Raw genomic sequence first — 19,832 nt, forward strand, 5'->3', positions numbered from 1 at the left:
GTTCTACATTTCATGTCCACGTCTCTGACGCATAAGACAGAGCTTGCAGGATAATGCTGTTCCTTATTTTCCTGTATACCTCAACACAGTATGCACACTGATTTTGAAATGGCCCCAGACACTCTCCCACCATTCAGCTGGTGTACTGGTAGTAGCCGTTTCAGTGTGTCATCAGATATCTTATCAGATTTTCCCTTTCTGAACTGCTATTGCAAGTTCATATATTAGGCATACATAAAATGTATGTGGAATTTAATTTGTGTACACCTTTATCATTGCCTGATTTTGGCATGCTATACCTTTCTGGAAAGCTCTGTCTAAGCCACAACATATTGAAATTTCAGGACACTAGGTCTGTTTTTAAGGGTTTTAGAGCCGAAATACGAAAACTAAGCAAAATCCATATGAAGCAAAGTTAGTGATTAGCGTTTGCTTCCACTAATTAAATTTCTTTATCAGTTTAGTGTAAACGAAGCTAACTTTTTAGATAGTGGATTACTAGTTAGCGAAGCTAACTTTTCGGATAGTGGTGCCCACCACTGCTTATAATTAATTCTATAACAAGACTTTTTTTTTTTTTTCCCCATCCACAAAATTCATTAAGTTTTTGAAGTATTTTCTCCATCTCTCTTTCACAGCTTCCCCGTATTTCAACATCTTTCCATTCTCATCCATAACTTCATAATTAATTTACTTGGGAAGATATTTTCTGCATTTCTTTCGTTTTTTACTTTCCAATATGATTTCCTGTTCCCTTTATATTTTTCACTTAGTCTTTTCTTCATCAACTCTCTTCTTATTTTCTTTTATTGCTTGTTTTAATTTAATTTTGCATTCTCTATATTTCTTTTTCCTTTCCCTTTTTACTTGCTCAGCCACATCTCTTTCTTGAGTTTTCTTAAAAAGTTCTCTTTTCTCTTTTACTATCCTCCTTATCTCTTCTGTCCACCATGAATTTCCTTTTCTTTTTCCATCCCTACCACTTTTTTGTTGTAGTTACCATTACTTCTTTAAATCTTCCAAAAACTTATTCAATATCTGTACTATCTTTTACACTCCCTTTTTTCACTTAAGGCCTCTGCCATTTCACATTTATACTCATTTTTTATTTCTTTTTCTTGTAACTTTTCCATCTTCAGTATTTCCTTTTTTACTTCACCTTTCTTTTCAAACACTGACTTTTCCTTCAGCCTTAATTTTGTCAGCACTGCAAGATGGTCAGAGTCATCGAACAGTCCTCTTACTACCTTCGCATCACAAATATCCTTTAAGTCTTCCATCTAATGCCACATAATCAATCAATCCTTTTTGCTCATAATCTTCCCCCCTCCCCCATGTGTATTGGTGGATATTCTTGTGCTGAAAGAGTGTTTGATAGGAACAGCCCCCTCTCAGCAGAGACGTCAACCAGCCTCTCTCCACTTTCATTCTTTCCAGGTATCCCCCATTTTCCCACCATATCCATCACACATTCATCACCCACTTTAGCATTCTTATCTCTTATCATAATAAGTTTCCTTTCTTTCTCTAAACTCTTCAAATATGCATTCACTTCCTCCCAAAAAGCTTCACTTTCTCTCAGTCCTTTTTTACTTTTCACATTTACTGGTGCATAAATACAAACCCATGCATACTTTACTAAACCTACTTTTCCTTTCACCCACACAATTCTTGATCCCTTCCAACCATAATCAATCACACCATTCCACACTCTTTCAAACATCACAATAGCACATCCTTCCTTACTCCTGCTTCTACACTTTTCATCCATCCCCATCCATACAACCCCCCCAGGCACACCCTCCCACATACCCTCTCTACCATCACTCATACCAGTTCCTCTAATATGCATTTTACTCACTCCCAACACATCCACTCTACCATTCATAAAATTTTCAATTTTAGAGTCCTTGTTATAAATAATGTTTCTTTGGCAGATATGATCCAACAGACTGATTGGCACCGCATTGCTGTATTCAAGCCATTCCTTCGTGAGTCTGTGTATCGTTACCTTAACCGAGGGCAGCGAGTGATGGTGCAAGGCAGGATTGGGTATCTGGAGCGCCGGGACCCTGAGAATAACCAGCTCGTTATGAAGACTGCCACCATTGTAGCAGATGATGTAATTTTCTTCAATAAAACTGAAGGTGGTAGTTAGGGACAGTGTATGGTTTATTATGATCTGGTAAATTATTATTAGATCAGTATTATCTCAGGCCTATCTTGGCATTGTAAGTGAAAATCTGGCTTGTTTATAAAGACAGGCAGTATCCAAAGATCATGACTGGCCACTGATCCTTTACTAGAGAGATCTTCCCTTTTATATGTTATTAACTGAATCATGGGAGGGAGATGTGAACCTTTTACTGAATTATTGTTTCTTCACATGTAAGCTAACACAGATGAATTTTCTCAGCATGGTACCTTCTTGGTTTGAGTAGTTTCTTCAGTCTAAAAGCAGAGCAATGCCTGTCTTCTACAAACTGTCAAGTAGGCTACTTTCTCACAGGAGGAGTGTCATCAGTGTGGCTTCCTCCATGCATGGTTGGTGCAACACATCTTGCCCACAACAGGCTCAGGGGCCAACAAAATGGAGATGAGCACAGGGACCTTCCACAACTTTAGTGTATGCTCCAGCTATACTTTGCCCTGAAATGTAATGTGATGGCTTAGTTTTAAGTTTTCTATTTGTTTTCAGCTGCAGCTTGAACATGAAAGACAAACGATTCAGTGCTATGATGAAAACACCAGGAAATACAAATATTACAAAGGCAATCTTAGTAATTTTAAACAAGCAAAAATATGTACCATTTGTTACCAAAACCCTGAAAGTAATTATCATTGCAGTTTAGGTATTTCATATAATTTCTCTGATTAGATATAGGTTTATGTTCTATATGTAAATTTGTAAATACATATGTGCTTTTTGTCAACAAATAATGTGGACCGTGTTTAAACATTAAGAGAACATAATGAATTTTGTATTACTTCATGAAACTACATCAAAGTTCTACATTAAAGAGTTTCCAGTCCAATTTGTATATTAACCCTTTACTTGGGATGTATTCCTCCTTAACATCAATAATTTTCATTAGTTTCTTGTTTTCCACTTTGATAAGTCTTAAGAAACAAAATATTATATTTGGACAAACGATTCAGTGCTATGATGAAAACACCAGGAAATACAAATATTACAAATGCAATCTTAGTCATTTTAAACAAGCAAAAATATGTACCATTTGTTACCAAAACCCTGAAAGTAATTATCATTGCAGTTTAAGTATTTCATATAATTTTTCTGATTAGATATAGGTTTATGTTCTATATCCTTTGAAGAGATTATGATCCATTAAGTGATTATGACATGCAATCCATTATTACACTTGCAACTGAATTTGGAATGGAGAACCCATCTATGTTTGGATACAATATACATAATCCAAGAAACAAATGGTAGACATGGTGCTGTTTCTTACCTTTTTATTTTCCAATGCAAAATGCTGAAAATATGTGATCCAACACATCCTCTGAGGTGATGTGACCTGTGACGTGACCCAGGCTGGTGGCTGCTTGCTGCAAGAGGTGGGCAGCCAGCACCACTGTGTTCTCTGACTGCAGCAGGTTGGGGCCTTTTGCTGGTTCTATTTCATGTTCTCTATATTCAATCTGGAGAGATGTGCCTCCACTTTTTCCAGAAATGTGTTCTTTGTCACCAGGCTCAAGAACAAGTTTAAGAGTTTCCAGACAAGCAGAGATGTGAGTCCTATGTCTTGCAGCTGTCAGTGTTGGATTATCAGCTGTCCCTGCATCACATAAGGAGCTACAGAGGATTGTTAATTTTTCAAGAAACCTCTTAAATCCTTCTTCTGTCTTCAAAGACATCAAAGAACATGTTTTTCCTAATTCACTTTCTATTACAGCTTTATTTTGCTCTTCAATGAGGTCCATTTTATTGATCACTGTCACAAAACATTGGTTTTCTAGCCATTCTGGGGACTGTTTACTTCCTTCACCCTCTTTTATGATGCCCAGGTCAATTAGATGACTCCAGAGAAAATCACTCCACTTAAACCTTTCACTTTTCAAGGCTGAGAACACATCTGGTGCCTCTAGTATAACTACAGCCAAATCAGCTTGTTCTGCTCTTGTCAATGCCCGGGAAACACCCTCAGCCTCCACCGGATCTGCTGTCACACGTAGACCTGCAGTGTCACTCAGGACCACTGGATATCCTCCAAGATCAACGACTGTCTCTACCACATCTCGGGTTGTTCCTGATCAAAGAAACAATAAATCATCATTATCCTGCCTCTTCAAATACTCAATGAAACACCTGAACATGTGAAACTTGAAAATACAAAACAAAGACACTGCTTCACATGGCTCTATTTTACCTAACACCAATGAAATTTAGGTTTATGATGCATTTTTTTCCAAAAAGGGGATCTCAAAACCTGCAATGCTGAAGGTATAAACAGTTTTAGTCTTCCTAGGTATACTATACCTTCTACAATATAGACTATGAATTAGAACAATTAACCTTCACATTTCCTTTGGCTTGTTTTCTTTCATAAGTTATTATCTTTTGAGTTGTTATTGAAAATGATTGTACAATGTAGAATGAGAGAATGGATTGATTAAAGGGGTGAGGAGGTGACGACTCTCCCCTTATGTGACCTTTGGGGTGATGGTTTCATTCACCCACTGCTGTGTGGCTGTGCGCTGCGGTTTTTAAAATGCGAACACACCCATGTGGCAGCAACACTACCTGCTGTTTGAGAACACGAGTGACGAGCCCTAGAGTGGACTAGCTTGAGGGGGCAGGGAGTGGAGGGCAGATGCACCCAACTAGACCTCACGCCATCTAGTCAAGAAGAGGGAAAGTTGGATCATATCCCTTCCCCTCAGTGGTGGGCACCGCTAATCGAAAAGTTAGCTTCGCTAACTGGTAATCCACTAACTAAAAAGTTAGCTTTGCTTACGCTAAACTGATAAAGAAATTAGTGGAAGCTAACACTAACCACTAACATTTTCTATATGGATTTAGCTCCAGTTTAGTATTTTGGCTCTAAAACCCTTAACCCCTTCACTACGGCCAAGCCAAAACAGCGCCCCGTGCCGTATCCGAGATCGCCGTGCACGCCAAATTTCAAATGTCGCTATTGAATATAACAAGTTTTCAGCCATAAACTCAACATAATCATCATGTATTATAGAGTAGAGGAGGCAGTTTGCGCTACCCTAAGCAGAAAAAAAATTGCTACAAAATCACCAGACTTGAATACAAAAACGAAATTTTAACAAAAGTGTAAAAAAATTTTGTCTGTTGGATGATGGTAATCGCCGCTCACCTCAAAATCGCTGTTTTTTTCCCGATTGTGCACTGTAAAGTAGGGAAAAGTTAGGTAGGGGTCTAATACCACCAGCCAGAGGGGGGTTGCTAGGTTGAGGGGCGGCGCCGTCAGGGGGGGCCAGTGCGCCATGGCATATTTGGTCGCTTAGCTTTTTAAATCAATTCAATTTCTAATCAATCTATCAAATAAAATCACTCTCAATAGGTCTTTAATAAATCCTCTTGCTCTCAAAATAAATAAAGAAAAAAAAAACAAACTTTTTTTTTTATTTTTTTTTTTAGTTTTTAAAAAAATAAAAAAATAAACAAACATAAAAGAAATAAAAAAAAATAAATAAATGTCCCAAAAAAAACAAAACAAAAACAAAAACAATTTTAAGGAAAGTTTCATTTACCAGTATCAAAATAAAAAAAAAAAAAATTCTCACAAAGTTAAAAAATAAAAAAAATTAAATATGAAAAAATTTTTCCAATCACAAAAAAAAAAAAAAAAAAAATAAAAATGAAAAAAAAAAATCAATAAACAAAAGAAAAAAAAAAAATCAAACAAAAAAAGTAGTAATTATTACAATTTATTAAAAAAAAAAGTATCCATTGTCAATATCCCACTCACTCCTTTCCACCTCAAATTCATCTCACTAAGACATCTCACTCTCACATCACACCTCACACATTTACCAACTTTCATTTTGTTTTTCTTTTTGTTTTTTCATGACTTTTTCACATTTCAGAGCTCGTCATTAATTCATCCATCATCATCCATTCATCAAGACTGGCTCTCTGTCTCTTTGAAGTTTCTGTTTCCTTTCTTTCCTTTCTGTGGAAACATACTTGAAGTTTTTTCTTTCTTTTTTCTTTTTTTTCTTCTTTTTTTTTTCTTCTCTTTTTCTCTCTTTTTCTTCTTTCTTTTCTTCCTTCTTCTTCTTCTTCTTTCTTCTTTTTCTTTCCTTTTTTTTTTCTTCTTTTTTTTCTTTCTTTCTCTCTTCTCTTTCTGTTTTTCTTTCTCTTTCTCTTCAATCATTTGTTATTACTCATTTTTCCTTATTGCGATGGTCATTTTGGCTTTTTTGCGATGGTTTTTTTAATCCTTGGTAATTTTCATTAATCTTTCTTGAGGTTTCTTTGTAGAAGGTTGAGGTTTTGGAGCAGGCTGGGCAGTGGGGTTGTGGGGGGGGGGAGCAGGCTGGGAGTGGGAAGGGGCTGTGGGTGGGGATGTGGGGGGAGGTGAGGGGAGGGGGGGGAGGGGCAGTGGGATGTGGGGGGGCAGGGGGTGAGGGCTGTGCTGTGGGTTGGGAGGGAGGTGAGGCAGGCAGGGGCTGGGATGTGGGGCAGGGGGGTTGGGCAGCAGAAAGGGATGTGTGGGGGGCAGGAGGCAGGCAGGCAAGGGGGGGTTGGGAGGGGGGTGCAGTGGGGAGCTGGGGGTGTGGGGGGCAGGCTGTGGGGAGCAGGATGCAGGGGGCAGGGAGGCTGAGGGTGGTGGTTGGAGGGAGGGACCAGGCAGGGCAGGCTGTGGCAGGGAATCCCAGCCTTCAGTCTTCCAGCTTTCTGCATCAGCTCCAGTCATCCAATGTTCCTTGCAACATGTTGTGAGGCTCAGCTTCATCAGCTCAAAAAACTTGGAGAATGCTGAGAGATGTTGGGAGAACAGACCAGAAGAAGGTTGGGAGCTGGGCGTGGTGCCAGTGGAACTTGGCATGCTGGAGTGGGGATGGAGAGGAGGGATTGGAGGCTGGAAGAGCTGAAGAGCTGAGATATTTGGGGTAGCGCTGGGAGCTGAGTAGACAGAAACCTTTGGGGCAACAGAAGTGACTGCAAGAGCTGGAAATCACTTGTAAAAGCTTCAAACCCAGACTGTAAATTTAAAGAAAAGGGTTAACCAAGCTCCTGGTTAACTTTTTAGTTGTCGGCAAAGTCCATTATGGAGTGCGTCTGACAAGACAGCTTGCTCCAGTTTGAAAAGCAGATCTCCAGGCTGGGCAGTGACTCTTCTCCAGTCAGGTGCAGTAAAAGGATGAGACTCCATTGGCGTTGTGGCTGGCCAGCAGTAAAAGGATGCTGTATGGGCTGGATAAGGTGACTGGCACACCGTATTCCCCTGTGATGATGTGAATCCAGAATGGAAGAACAGCAATTCAGTCTCACAAAAGTGAATTTTGGGAATGGAAGAAAAGAAAGGCCTCAGAAAGTGGCTTTTCTTTCAGTTGGGGAACCAACTCAGTTTTTTTTGAAAAAAGCCTCTTCAAAACCTTCTTGCATGCTGAGGAAAAATCTCTGGTGAAGAAAACTAGCTAGCATTGGTGATGTGAGCCCGTTTTAGAGAATTGTTGCCCTGTGGCCACTTTTGCTGCCTTTGTGCACTTGGGCCGCAGTCATCTTGATGTTTTGCTCCTCTTATTCTTTCATCTTTGAGACCTTTTGGTGTGTCATGCTGATGATTTTCTTTGTCTTTGGACATATATTAAAAAAGGATCATGGTGCATTCTTCATGATCTGGTTGCTTCATTCCAAACAAACTGTGGAAGGGGGTCACCATTCTTTTCTCCTCTCCAAACCAACTTCCTAAACAGACTTGGTCACCTCTTAGCCTCTTCAATGAGAATGGTTTGTCAATTCTTTCCCGTATCTCTGGATGCCTCTTGAAACTCTCTTTGACCAATCCTTCAGAACAGTTTTGGCTGCCCTTCTTTAGTCATCTCTTCCCTTCCACAGAATGGTTTTTTAACTCCCAGTCTGAGGTCTTCTTAAGGCTTCGTGCAAATCCTTTTCTTCTTGTTTGGGAGTAGCTGTTTTCTCCGTTCTTTCTTCAACTTTTATTTGGAAACTTTTTCTCCAGGCGGCATTCCAGATCTTCTGTTTTGATGCACCTTATCCAAGGGGGTGTTGTTGAGGATACCAGCCAAGGTTTTTGTTTGCACCGCTGTTGAATTTAGCAGAGCATTTTTCATTGAAAAAAAAAAAAAAAAATATTTGTAAACAAATAAAAAAAAAACAACTTTTTTTGCAAAATACCAATTTTAAGAAAAACAAAAAAAAAAAAAAAACACAATTAATGGAGAAAAAAAAAAAAACTTTTTTAGCCAAGCAAAAAAAAAAAATGTTTGCTGCCACAGTGGTATGTGACCGCCATGGCGTTTGATGCGCTTAAACGCGCCATCCTCTCCTTTTTGGGTTTTGTATATTATAAATTCTCATCAATTCACTGACATCATATTATTTAATCAAAATATTTTGACAAGTTATGTCAGTTTTGTATCATGATAGGTAACAGTTAAAACAACCAGCGGCCCAACACTGACACAACAACACGTACTGAAATACCTCAGTATAGCGCAGACGCAACCCTCTCCCTCCACTACCGACAAAATAGCGGAAGGCATTGCCGCTGAACCCGAAAAATTGCTGAACTTAAACACCTCCTTTAATACTCTGTTTACTGGCTACGCTGGCTACACGACAGCTATATGAAAACATGCAGAATTAAATGGTGCACATAAAGAAACTCACTACGGCCGGGCAAAAACAGCGCCCCGCGCTGTATCTGGGATCGCCGTGCGCGCCAAATTTCAAATGTCGCTATTGAATATAACAAGTTTTCAGCCATAAACTAAACATAATCATCATGTATTATATATGAAAACATGCAGAATTAAATGGTGCACATAAAGAAACATAAATTAATTGATAATTTTGAGATGTAAGCATAAATATAGATAATATAACTTGTATATTGGCAAAAGTGAGCCAGGTCGCAGTATGCACGTCCTCGGATATGTTACGGGGCACGCAAGGATGCAGTACACGTGTCCTCGTGTTGAAGGGGTTAAAAACAGACCAAGTGACCTGAAATTTCAATATGTTGAATCTTGTAGCCAGAAAGGTATAGTATGCCAAAATCAGATGATGATAAAGTTGTACACAAATAAACAAATTAAATTCAACAGTTTATCCTAAATCCATATAATTTACCCCAGATTTCCCGCAAATTTACGCATTTTTAAATTTTTTTTCATAGCTGACACTTGTTTTTATTTTTCAACACATTTACCACATTTGAACTTCCCGCCACCTTCTCCCTGTCGCGTTTGGTTCAACTTGGTGCAGCCTCAATACCACGCAAGCAATCGACTCAAGAGGTGTGTAGCTTCACTCTGGTTATGAGCTGCCACTGAGACAATAAAACTTGAGCTCCTGTGGTACACTACGGCGTAGACTTGTTCTTCATTCATCACACTGCGTAGTGCGCCACTAGTAGAGCACGCTCCTTTTGCTGCATCCGTGGCACAAGCCGCCATACACACATTGTTCTTTCAAAAGCATGTGTCTTGTACCACATGTGGAGCACACTACTTGTTGATTCATTACAAAATATAGCCTATCTTATGAGATTTTGTGACACTTTATTCTTAGTATTACTTTATCCTACAAAATCTTCTTTCTTCTTCCTTTCCTTCCGTCATCCCTCTCTATACCTTTCTTTTTCTGTCATGCCAATCTTTTTTCATCTATCTTTCTTTTACATTTCTCTTTTCCCTTTTTTTTCTGCCATACTGACTGACTAATTTCTTAATGACTAATGACTTGAGTGATTAACTTACTGTTTTGCCTGAATAAATAGTTAACTTTCTGACTGACTGACTGACTCACTTATTTGCTAACTGACTGACTGACTGACTGACTTCCCACAGAAATGACTCAATAAATTTTAGACTGACTTCTAGATGTAGGCTGACGCTTACTAACTGACTGACTGACTAACTGAAGAAAAAGCTGCTGAGTGACTAACATTTTAACTTTATATTTGAGTGACTGACTAGCTGACAGACTGACTGACTGACTGACAAACTGATTGACTGACTGAATGACTTATTGACTCACTAAAGGTATATATAGCTGAACAATAAGATAAGTAAATTTTATGGTTATTCTCTAACTCACTGAATAACTTACTGACCGGATGACTGACTGAGTATCAGAAAGTCTACCTAAATAAGCGAAAAGAAAAGATTCTGACTTATTTCCTGACTGAACCATTGACTAACCGATTGACTGAATGCTTAACTGACTGACTGACCGACTGACCGACTGACTGGCTGACTGACCAACCGACTGACTGCCTGGCTTGGTGTGGTCTTTGGTGGTACAGAACCTATTTATTTTACTTTATCCTACAAAAAAATAAATAAATAAATAAATAAATAAATAAAAATAACAATTAAGAGGCCAAATTTAGCTGAATACAGGAAAGTTTTCACATGGGATAAATATAATATTGATTTTTTTTTTTCTGTGCTTAAACTGAATGACACTAAATGTTTTGTTGGTCATAATTTCATTCCATCCTATGTTAACATGAATCAAATGATATTATATAAAAAAGAAAAAAGGTTTAAAAATATTTAGATTTTTTTATGTGTTTGCAGGCAAATGTACCACGGGTGGTGTAACAGGCAACATTGGAAAATGCATGATGTACCACCAGTGGTACACATCGCAGGGAAAGTGTTAAGTTATTTCTTGTCTGCTGGAAAATATCAAATTCTTGTTATTAAATCCCGAGTTCAAGGAGTTGGAAAAGAAGATGCATTACCCTAAAATGCCCAAAAGTTTCCCTAATAATCGTCCAATTAGCCTACTTTAAAGCATAATTTACCCAAAAGTGGAAGCCCTGGAATTATTGCGCCATGTGGCTCAACTGGTGCTGTGTCTGTCCACAACGGACAAAAACAAACCTGTATGAATTTTTAGTGGACTTGAGTTAGCGGAGGAGGAACTACATTTAGCAGAAGCTAACTGGTCCGCTAAATGTATCCAAAGTTAGTGAAAACGCTAATCAGCTAACGAAAAAGTTAGCTTCGTTAATTAGTGGTTAGCGGATTAGTGGAACCATCCCCACCACTGCTTCCCCTACTGTCATTATCACATGGGGGTATTATAGTCTATCGACTCTAACTTGAGCCCTGTGGCTTGGCCCGGGGAACCCCCCATTGTTTACACATGTAGATGACCTGCACATGACGATCTGTCTCACTGTTAGTCTGTACATTATCTATCTATGAAAAAAAAAAAATATATATATATATATATATATATATATATATATATATATATATATATATATATATATATATATAATATTATTAATATTTAACTGCATAATTTTCTAACTTTCCTCTAGCTTTTTTATGTCCAAACTCACAGACTTTATATATATATATATATATATATATATATATATATATATATATATATATATATATATATATATATATATATATATATATAATATAATACGACTGCATGGTGTTATGAATGGCTTGGGATTTGAGGGAAAGAGAATGACTCTGAACCTTCCATTTCACTTGGCAACGTGGCTCATGTGACGTTGCCGCCTGAGGCAAGCCGGCCGCACCATTCACCCTTCTGTCACCATGTAAGACTCACGTAGGTCTCACTCTCGCGTCCTGCACAGCCAAGCAAAAGAGATTATAAATAACGTAAATAAGAGAGAGAAAGAGAGAGAGGTAGTGAGGCAGCAGCACAGTCTCCCTGAGCTGCGCCTAAGGCTCAAGTTAGAGTCGATAGCATATAGGAGGATGGAAAGAACCTATTTGCTAGGAATCCTACAATCAGATCTATGTAGTTTAAATGTACTCTAACTAAAACTGAAATTGTTATGCTTTTGGCTACACATTGATTACAAGAAACTTATCCAATGGGGACCTTATTATTAGATCTGGGAGGATGGTGGCCAAGTGGTCAGTGTGTGGGGTGTGGTGAGCCCGAGGACCTAAGTTCAAGTTCCACTGATGCATGCTGACAGTTATCATTCATCACTGAGTGGCAGAAGATTACCCACATGCTGCCCAGATCTTCCATCAACTTCAGCAACTTTGTTCAAGTGGAGTGCTGCAGGGCAGCATGGGCCTAGCAAGAGTCGCACAGCACGGTAACCACTATAAATAAAATTCCCCTGCGCCATTAACCCCTTCACTACGGCTGGGCCAAAACAGCGCCCCACGCCATATCCGAGATTGCCACGCGCGCCAAATTTCAAATGTCGCTATCGAATACAACAAGTTTTCAGCCATAAACTCAACATAATCATCATGTATTATAGTGCTTTATCCCCTTCAACACGAGGACGCGTATACTGCGTCCTTGCGTGCCACGTACCATATCCAAGGACGCACATACTGCGTCCTGGCTCGCTTTAGCCAATATACAAGTTATTTTATCTTTATATTTATGCTTACATCTCAAAATTATCAATTAATTTATGCTTCTTTATGTGCACCACTTAATTCTGTATGTTTTCATATATAATACATGATGATTATGTTCAGTTTATGGCTGAAAACTTGTTATATTCCATAGTGACATTTGAAATTTGGCGCGTGCGGCAATCCTGGATACGGTGCGAGGCGCTGTTTTGGCCCAGCCGTAGTGAGTTTCTTTACATGCACCATTTAATTCTGCATGTTTTCATATATAATACATAATGATTATGTTGAGTTTATGGCTGAAAACTTGTTATATTCAATAGTGACATTTGAAATTTGGCGCGCGCGGCGATCTCGGATACGGCGCGGGGCGCTGTTTTCACCCGGCCATAGTGAAGGGGTTAACACTGTCAATCTTTCATTTACATGATGAAAGAAACAAGAACTCCCTAGGTTGCAGCATGGCAGAGATATGATGTCGGGAAGTACAAATCTTGGTGGGAAAGTGGATGATGGGAATTCCTGCCCCCTGCCTTTCTCCGCCTGAGCGGGAATTCCCGCCAGGCATCCTTAAGGGGTTAAAGTTGAAACAGTTATGCTTTTGGATACATGTAAAATGTGAAGAGATTATTATGAAATGTACAGAACATTACCCTTACACAAACATAGCCAACACTCACCTGGTATAGGGGACACAATTGCTGCTGGTCTTTGTGTGAGTGCATTAAGAAGACTGCTCTTGCCCACATTTGGCTCACCCAAGATGGTCAAATGTAGGCCACTCCTCAGTCTCTCTCCTCGCCGGTTGTCCGCCAAATGCTGATCCAGGTCTTTCACCAGTTGATGAAGCTTGGCCTCCACCTCCCCAACTAAACCTTCCTGCAACAATGACCTGTAAGTCCTTTCTGACAATGAATTTTGTATTATTTTGTGCAAATAAATCAAAATGTTCCATTAAAGAGTTCACAATTTTAATCCTAGCCCTGGGCTGGGCACACAGCATGTAGCCCACCCAGCTCTTATCTTCCCTTTTGGGACGGTATGGTTGACAAATAAATACTTGGAGAAACTTGGGGAAGGTAAAGTGGTGGTCATATTTATGTGACACTGAGTCTGTATCCTGGAGTAATGGTTTCATACCCACCAGATGGTTGACGTGGAAATGAACTCCAACACAACACACAACAATAGTGCATGCCCCCAACTTAATTTTTACCTATTATGAAGATGTTTTCATCAGTACAAAACACAACTGTAGCACATGTCGCCAACTTTATATTTTCCTTTACTCAGGGTTCTTCCTTAACTGGGTGGGTCTGACGCTCACCATGCACATAGCCTATGCATTTTTGCTCAAACTCTATAGATAAAGGTATAGTTATGTTTTTGTCATTACTGTATTGTTTGACAAGTTCAATCTCTTCTGTTTATCAATGCATCCATTTCTGAAGCTTTTTTTTCTATCAAGAAATCTCTCACTTTTAACTTACTAGGCCTTTGTACTGCACACAAGTTTAGTTAAGAACTTATATTATGATACAGATGTGAATCTGCAAGAACCATGTCATCCACACTGACAGTTTTATAGTAATGAAAATTTTCAACAGAATTAAGGAGAGAGAGAGGGAGAGTATGTAAACTGAGCAAGAAGGGAGAAAGACTTTTGCTATGGTCAACTCCTTCATTGAAATTTCCAGAGAAAACAGGATATCAGATAAAAAAATGATCTGTGGATTATAATTAGGTTACAATGTGGGATAGACTACTAACTCCACAAACAAATTACATCTTACACTAAATATTATTACAAAAACATTCAGTTTTATTTCATGGCAATTAATGCAATAATAATTCTAATTCCTACCTCTATGTTTTCGTCCTCGCTGAAATCTATATAAGCCTCTAAATTGGCCCGACACTGGAGCAGGGACTGCCTCCACCCGGTGTACAGGGTGGCCAGTGCTCCCTCCATTTGTCTCAAAGCCTGTTTGCGCTGAGCCTCCGTCTCTGCATGAATCAGGTCACCAAGCCCCTCCACACTGGTCAGGTCAAGCTTACCATGGTAGAAAGCTCTCTTGGTGAAGTCACCTTTACAAAAAGAAATATCATATACAGGACTCAAGTCATGGGGGGGATCAGGGGGAGACCATTCCCCTCTGGAAAAAATTCTGACCAAGAGGATCCCACTTGTAAAACTACCATCCCCTTGGCATCCCTTTTTGAGGTAATAGCATTTAACTTATGATATTTATTGCCTTATGCAGTTTATGTTTTACATTGTCTGTAAATTTGAATGGAAATTTTTAAAATTACAGTCATACCTTTGTTTACGAGTTTAATTTGTTCTGGAATTTTGCTCGCAAAACGAAAAACATGTAAACCAAAAAAAATTTTCCCATTTAAATTAATATGAATCCCATTAATGTGCCCCATATCCCTCAAAAGTATTAACATAAAAATCATTTTACATGTTATTATACAAAGAATAAAAATAATTTTACAAACAAATAGCAATGATAAATAACATATATAATATAGTATAATATATAAATAATATATAAATAATATACTGCTGAAAACACAACGATTGTGCACTAGAGCACAAATGTAAGCGGACACGAGCGCACGGGTGCTACCATGGTCCAGTTGGTGCTACCTTTGCGAGTATACAATGCGGACTGTAGGTGGTATCTGACTGGGTGTTTTCCTCCAACTGTTGAAGCTAGGAGCAATGGTGGTTGCCCGTACACACAACCGGAAGCAAGTTGTCGGTTTGTGTAAATACTCCTGTCCTTCCATCTTTGAAGCCATGATCGTGCTCACAAATGCTTCTTCCTTCCATTTAAGTGAAGCAACATGTCCATAATTTGAGTAACAGCACCACAAGTCACAACAACCCTTACGTTTGCGTAGGCGCCATGTGGATATAGGGTGACTGGTTTGTTTACATTATGGATACGAGTAACTGACCTAGGTCGTGTGGGATGCACACCCAGAAAAGTTGGAGTTGCGGTTGCACCTACCACCAACGCGGTCAGAGGAAAGAGGTCCAGTGTGACACCAACTTGAGACCCCATTCCCATTGTTTTCCAATCTGAGCACTCTCTTATTGCGGCGAACAAAGGCAACCCATGCTCGCTCGCGTCTATGATTTGTACAAACAGGATGCTCGTACAACAAGTCACCACTCATAAACCAAGCATTTTTAGTGAATTTTTATTGGTCATAAATCAAAACACTCGTAAACTAAGGCATTCATAAACCGAGGTATTACTGTACTTGATTTGGTTTTAGTGATGTCCCACGGCCATTTGACTGCCCATCACATGGGGAGCGATATATATGTATATATATATATATATATAGAGAGAGAGAGAGAGAGAGAGAGAGAGAGAGAGAGAGAGAGAGAGAGAGAGAGAGAGAGAGAGAGAGAGAGAGAGAGAGAGAGAGAGAGAGAGAGAGAGGGCCTGCACGGCCATCTTGGTGGTCAGTGGTGGTGGGTCAGTTATCAAAGCAAACCTTGGTGGCGGCTGCACAACTTGCAGCACAAGTACTCCGTGTTCGTCATGGGATACGTATGCTGTGCGGTTGGATGTTCTAACCGACACGGGAGAGATGCTGTGTCATTTTATAGATTTCCAGTGAATCCAGAAGAGCGGGGGAAGTGGATAACAGCTATGAGGAGGGAAAACTGGCGGCCATCTGCTTCATCTCGACTCTGCAGTGCTCATTTTGTCACAGGTAAATATTACAGGCAAGACTGATCAGATTATTACATGAGGTAACACTCATTTAGGTATTGTCCCGGATCCCCTAGCTTATTGTGTGGCAGGGGATTACTCTGGAACGGGATTTACATGAGCTGGCGGAGGTAAACACGCATGTCGGCGCTCAAGCAGGGGAAGAAAATAGGAAAGGAAATTCATTGGAGGCAAAGTGCACTGAGGGACAGAGCTCAGTGCTAGGTGGAATATATTAAGTGTACGCAGGGAAGTGACCAAGAGTGCGTAGTGTAAGGTGACTTGCTGTCACCTGCCCTCACCTGTCGTCACTAGCCCTCACCTGTTTGCCTGCCTGTGCTGTCTACCTGGGCATCACTGGTCAGCAACAGGAGATCGGCCAGGCAGAGGGACAGCCAGTCAACCGACCAGCCAGGCAGTCAGCCAACCAACCAGTCAACCAGCCAGCCAGCCAACCAATCAGCCAGTCAGTCAACCATCCAGTCAGTCATCCAATCAACCAGTCAGCCATCCAGTCGGTCAGTTAGACAGATAGTCAGTTTACGAATCAGCCAGCCAATCAACCCACCAGGCAACCCACCAGTCAACCAGACAGCCAGCCAGCCAGTCTACCAGTCTCCTCCTCCAAAAACACTGATTTGTTCGATGTATCTTAGCTTTGCAGCATTCTCAAGCGATCTCGCGTAATCACAAATAATGCTGAAGGTTCTGTCATTTGCCTGCAGGTAGTGACTTGGGGATGGGGCGCACGTGGTGCGTCTGCTCACTCTTCGTAAATACGAACTTCGCGCAGGAATTAGTTTGGCGGGGCAGAAGAATACTCAGAGAAAGGACAATATGAGCTTAGCTTACTTCTTTTATATCACAATTAGGTAAATATGGAAGGGGAAAGGGAGGAGAGGAACGGAGTGAGTCGTGAAAAAAATACCGATAGAGGATGTAAGAAGGGAGAACAAGGAAAAGTAGTGGAGGAAACAGGGAGAGACAAAGAGGATGAAAACAAGGAGAAGGGTGTGGGGAGGGAGGGACAGTGGGGAGAGTCATGTCAGGTCCTGAGGGAGAGTCAGGTGAGGTCCTGAGGGAGAGCCAGGTCAGGGCTTCAGTCAGGACATGACCTGACTCTCACTTCCACCCCTCCCTCCCCACACCCTTTCCATTTCACCTTCTGTGTGTGTGTTTGTGTGTGTGTTTACCTAGTTGTACACACACACACACACACATACACACACAGAAGGGGAAATGAAAAGGGTGTGGGGAGGGAGTGGCAGAAGGGAGAGTCAGGTCAGGGCATTGGTCAGGACATGACCTGACTCACTTCTGCCCCTCCCTCTACACACCCTTCCCATTTCCCCTTCTGTATAATTCACCTCTTGGTCTGCTGTGGGTCTCTCGAGACAGCCAGCCATTCCCCTACGGAAGAGCACAGATCTCATAGTACCGATCGTTGGGTAGGACTGACGACCATAGTGTTAGACTTCCCCATTCCCATCCCATCCCCATCCCTTACCCGTGGCCATAAACCATAGTGTAAAGCGTCCCCATGTGGTTGGGGTTGTTTTACGCTACCCCGTGAGGGTGCGGATGGGGTGGGAAAAGTGTTGACTCCACGGGGCAGAGAGCAGGACATCTTCGGCTTTTCCTTCATATATTTCATGAGTAAATAGTGTTCTATTTGTTATTATAGAAGGACATATATTGAAAAGCATCAAAATATTTTTATGACTGATATTATATCGCAAGCTTTGCTAAAGTTAATATATATTTTTTAGTTTGTAAAGACTCCGGTATTTCCATTTGATTGTAAATGTACAGTTATTTCTGAAGATTCATTTATAATTGTCCCCAAGAATGGCAAAAGACGGCAGATTGATGACTAAATATGACATTATTATGGGAATACTTAACATGTACCATAAAAAATAGCATTTCTTCGCAACCACCTTGATTTAAGACAAAAATGCCATAAATGACACGACCTGGCAACCCCGGTGTGTGACGAGTCATGGATACCAACCTGTCTCATAAATTAACTTACCCGCGTTACTTGTTATTTACTTGTAGAACAACAATGCTATTGTTTTGTTTTATAATATATAATGTATATGAATACAACGGTGTGTAAAAAATGCATTATTTATTTCGTTTTCTGTAATTATTGGTTTGAAAGTGCTGCCAACATATTATTATGACGTGCGGATTGGTCCCTCATATCTGTCCCGGGGATGGGAAGGTGACAGGGCGGCTTGTCCATACCCCAGTCCCGCGTATGGGGATGGGGACGGGTAGGGAATGGGGAAGACTAACACTATGGCCCTGAGACCACTCACACACAACACACCGCAACAACGATGTCACAACTCCTTGCCTGATGTCGCGTACCTACTAAAAAGTTCTGTTATTATCAGACAAAATCTTATGTGAATGCAAAATAAAGAGATGGAACAGGTGTGGGGGAGGAAGGGCTAGAGGTGGGACGCGGTGATGTTTACATGATTGAGACCCCTGCACGGCCAAATATTGGCATATTATTGGTCTGCTACTCCTCGTCAGCTGACAGGTGTGATAAAAGATGGATCTGGAGATTGACATGGAGATAACACACTGCTACACACATCACACCACAACCTCACTCCTGCATACACCAGAACATCACTCCCATACTACTAACCACACCACTACACCAGTATTTCGTTGCTACAAGCACAGCTGCACAGCCAGGTAGTGGTGGTTTGTGTGAAAGATGATGGTGTGTGGCAGTGTGTTAGGGGTGTGGTGGTGTGTGTAGTAAACTAGTAATGTTACTCTTAATGTTAGTCTGACTCTATATTTGTTTACTTCTGTCAGCTGATAACAAGTGCTGACCAATGAAGAAACGTGGGAAGTCAAACATATGCAGCACTGAATCGCAAGCCATGTACACACTAAAGGTGACCGCTGAAGTTAAGAGATGTGATTGTGGTGTCGCTAAGTCATGATGTCTGTCCACACTACAACCTAATGAGCCAGGCAGTAGACTCGGGCAGTGGTTTATGCAACAGTTATTGCCTCCCTTCGCAAAGCAAGAAGGGATTTAATGTTTCCATTCATTTCATCTATCTGACTGCCTGTTTGCCTTTCACCAAAATATCCCAAAAATTGTTGAAATATTGTAATCAAATTCATATGAATTATGAGCATATTTTTAGGTAAATATCTCAAGCCGATTGAATTTTTGGGAAAAATCAAATAAAACTGACAAAGATGGCAAATAAATGATAAAAAACAACTGACTGAATGACTTTGGGCAGCCGTACTGAGGACCCACCTGTGCTCATAGGGCACATAACACATGGTTCCACTCATACCCTGATTCACACATCAGTGAGTGGGTACAGAAAGAGGTTTCATTTTCCCTTGCTTGGTTCACCCCAAGGCCTTCAAGTGAATACCACATGGTAAGGGTAGAGTTGGGGGCATACTTTATAGCTGTACTCATCTGTTTCATTGGCCCTTCAGCCTGTGAAGGGTGAGAATCCATTG

General features: G+C 40.4%; 2 protein-coding genes across 9 annotated transcripts in view; one reads left to right on the plus strand and one right to left on the minus strand.

The window, feature by feature from the left end:
- The window catches only part of LOC126998358 (single-stranded DNA-binding protein, mitochondrial-like), a 38,366-nt gene extending 35,331 nt beyond the window's left edge, over positions 1–3,035 (plus strand). For all 5 annotated transcript variants that reach the window (XM_050859875.1, XM_050859876.1, XM_050859878.1 and 2 more), the window contains one exon: positions 1,938–3,035. In XM_050859875.1, the coding sequence (XP_050715832.1) occupies positions 1,938–2,158 (221 nt within the window). In that variant the 3' untranslated portion in view covers positions 2,159–3,035. The remainder of the gene's footprint in view (positions 1–1,937) is intronic.
- LOC126998359 (tRNA modification GTPase GTPBP3, mitochondrial-like) overlaps positions 2,155–19,832 on the minus strand; it is a 37,391-nt gene continuing 19,713 nt past the window's right edge. For 3 of the 4 annotated variants that reach the window (XM_050859880.1, XM_050859881.1, XM_050859882.1), the window contains 4 exons: positions 14,438–14,661; positions 13,254–13,452; positions 3,477–4,274; positions 2,155–2,649 (listed from right to left, as the gene is read on the minus strand). In XM_050859880.1, coding sequence (XP_050715837.1) covers positions 3,481–4,274; positions 13,254–13,452; positions 14,438–14,661 — 1,217 coding nt within the window. In that variant the 3' untranslated portion in view covers positions 2,155–2,649; positions 3,477–3,480. Of the gene's footprint in view, positions 2,650–3,476; positions 4,275–13,253; positions 13,453–14,437; positions 14,662–19,832 lie in introns of those variants that run through there. The other variant, XM_050859883.1, reaches the window with a different exon arrangement.

The sequence above is a fragment of the Eriocheir sinensis genome, chromosome 14 (assembly GCF_024679095.1).
Source record: "Eriocheir sinensis breed Jianghai 21 chromosome 14, ASM2467909v1, whole genome shotgun sequence".
In the NCBI taxonomy this organism is placed as follows: Eukaryota; Metazoa; Arthropoda; class Malacostraca; order Decapoda; family Varunidae; genus Eriocheir; species Eriocheir sinensis.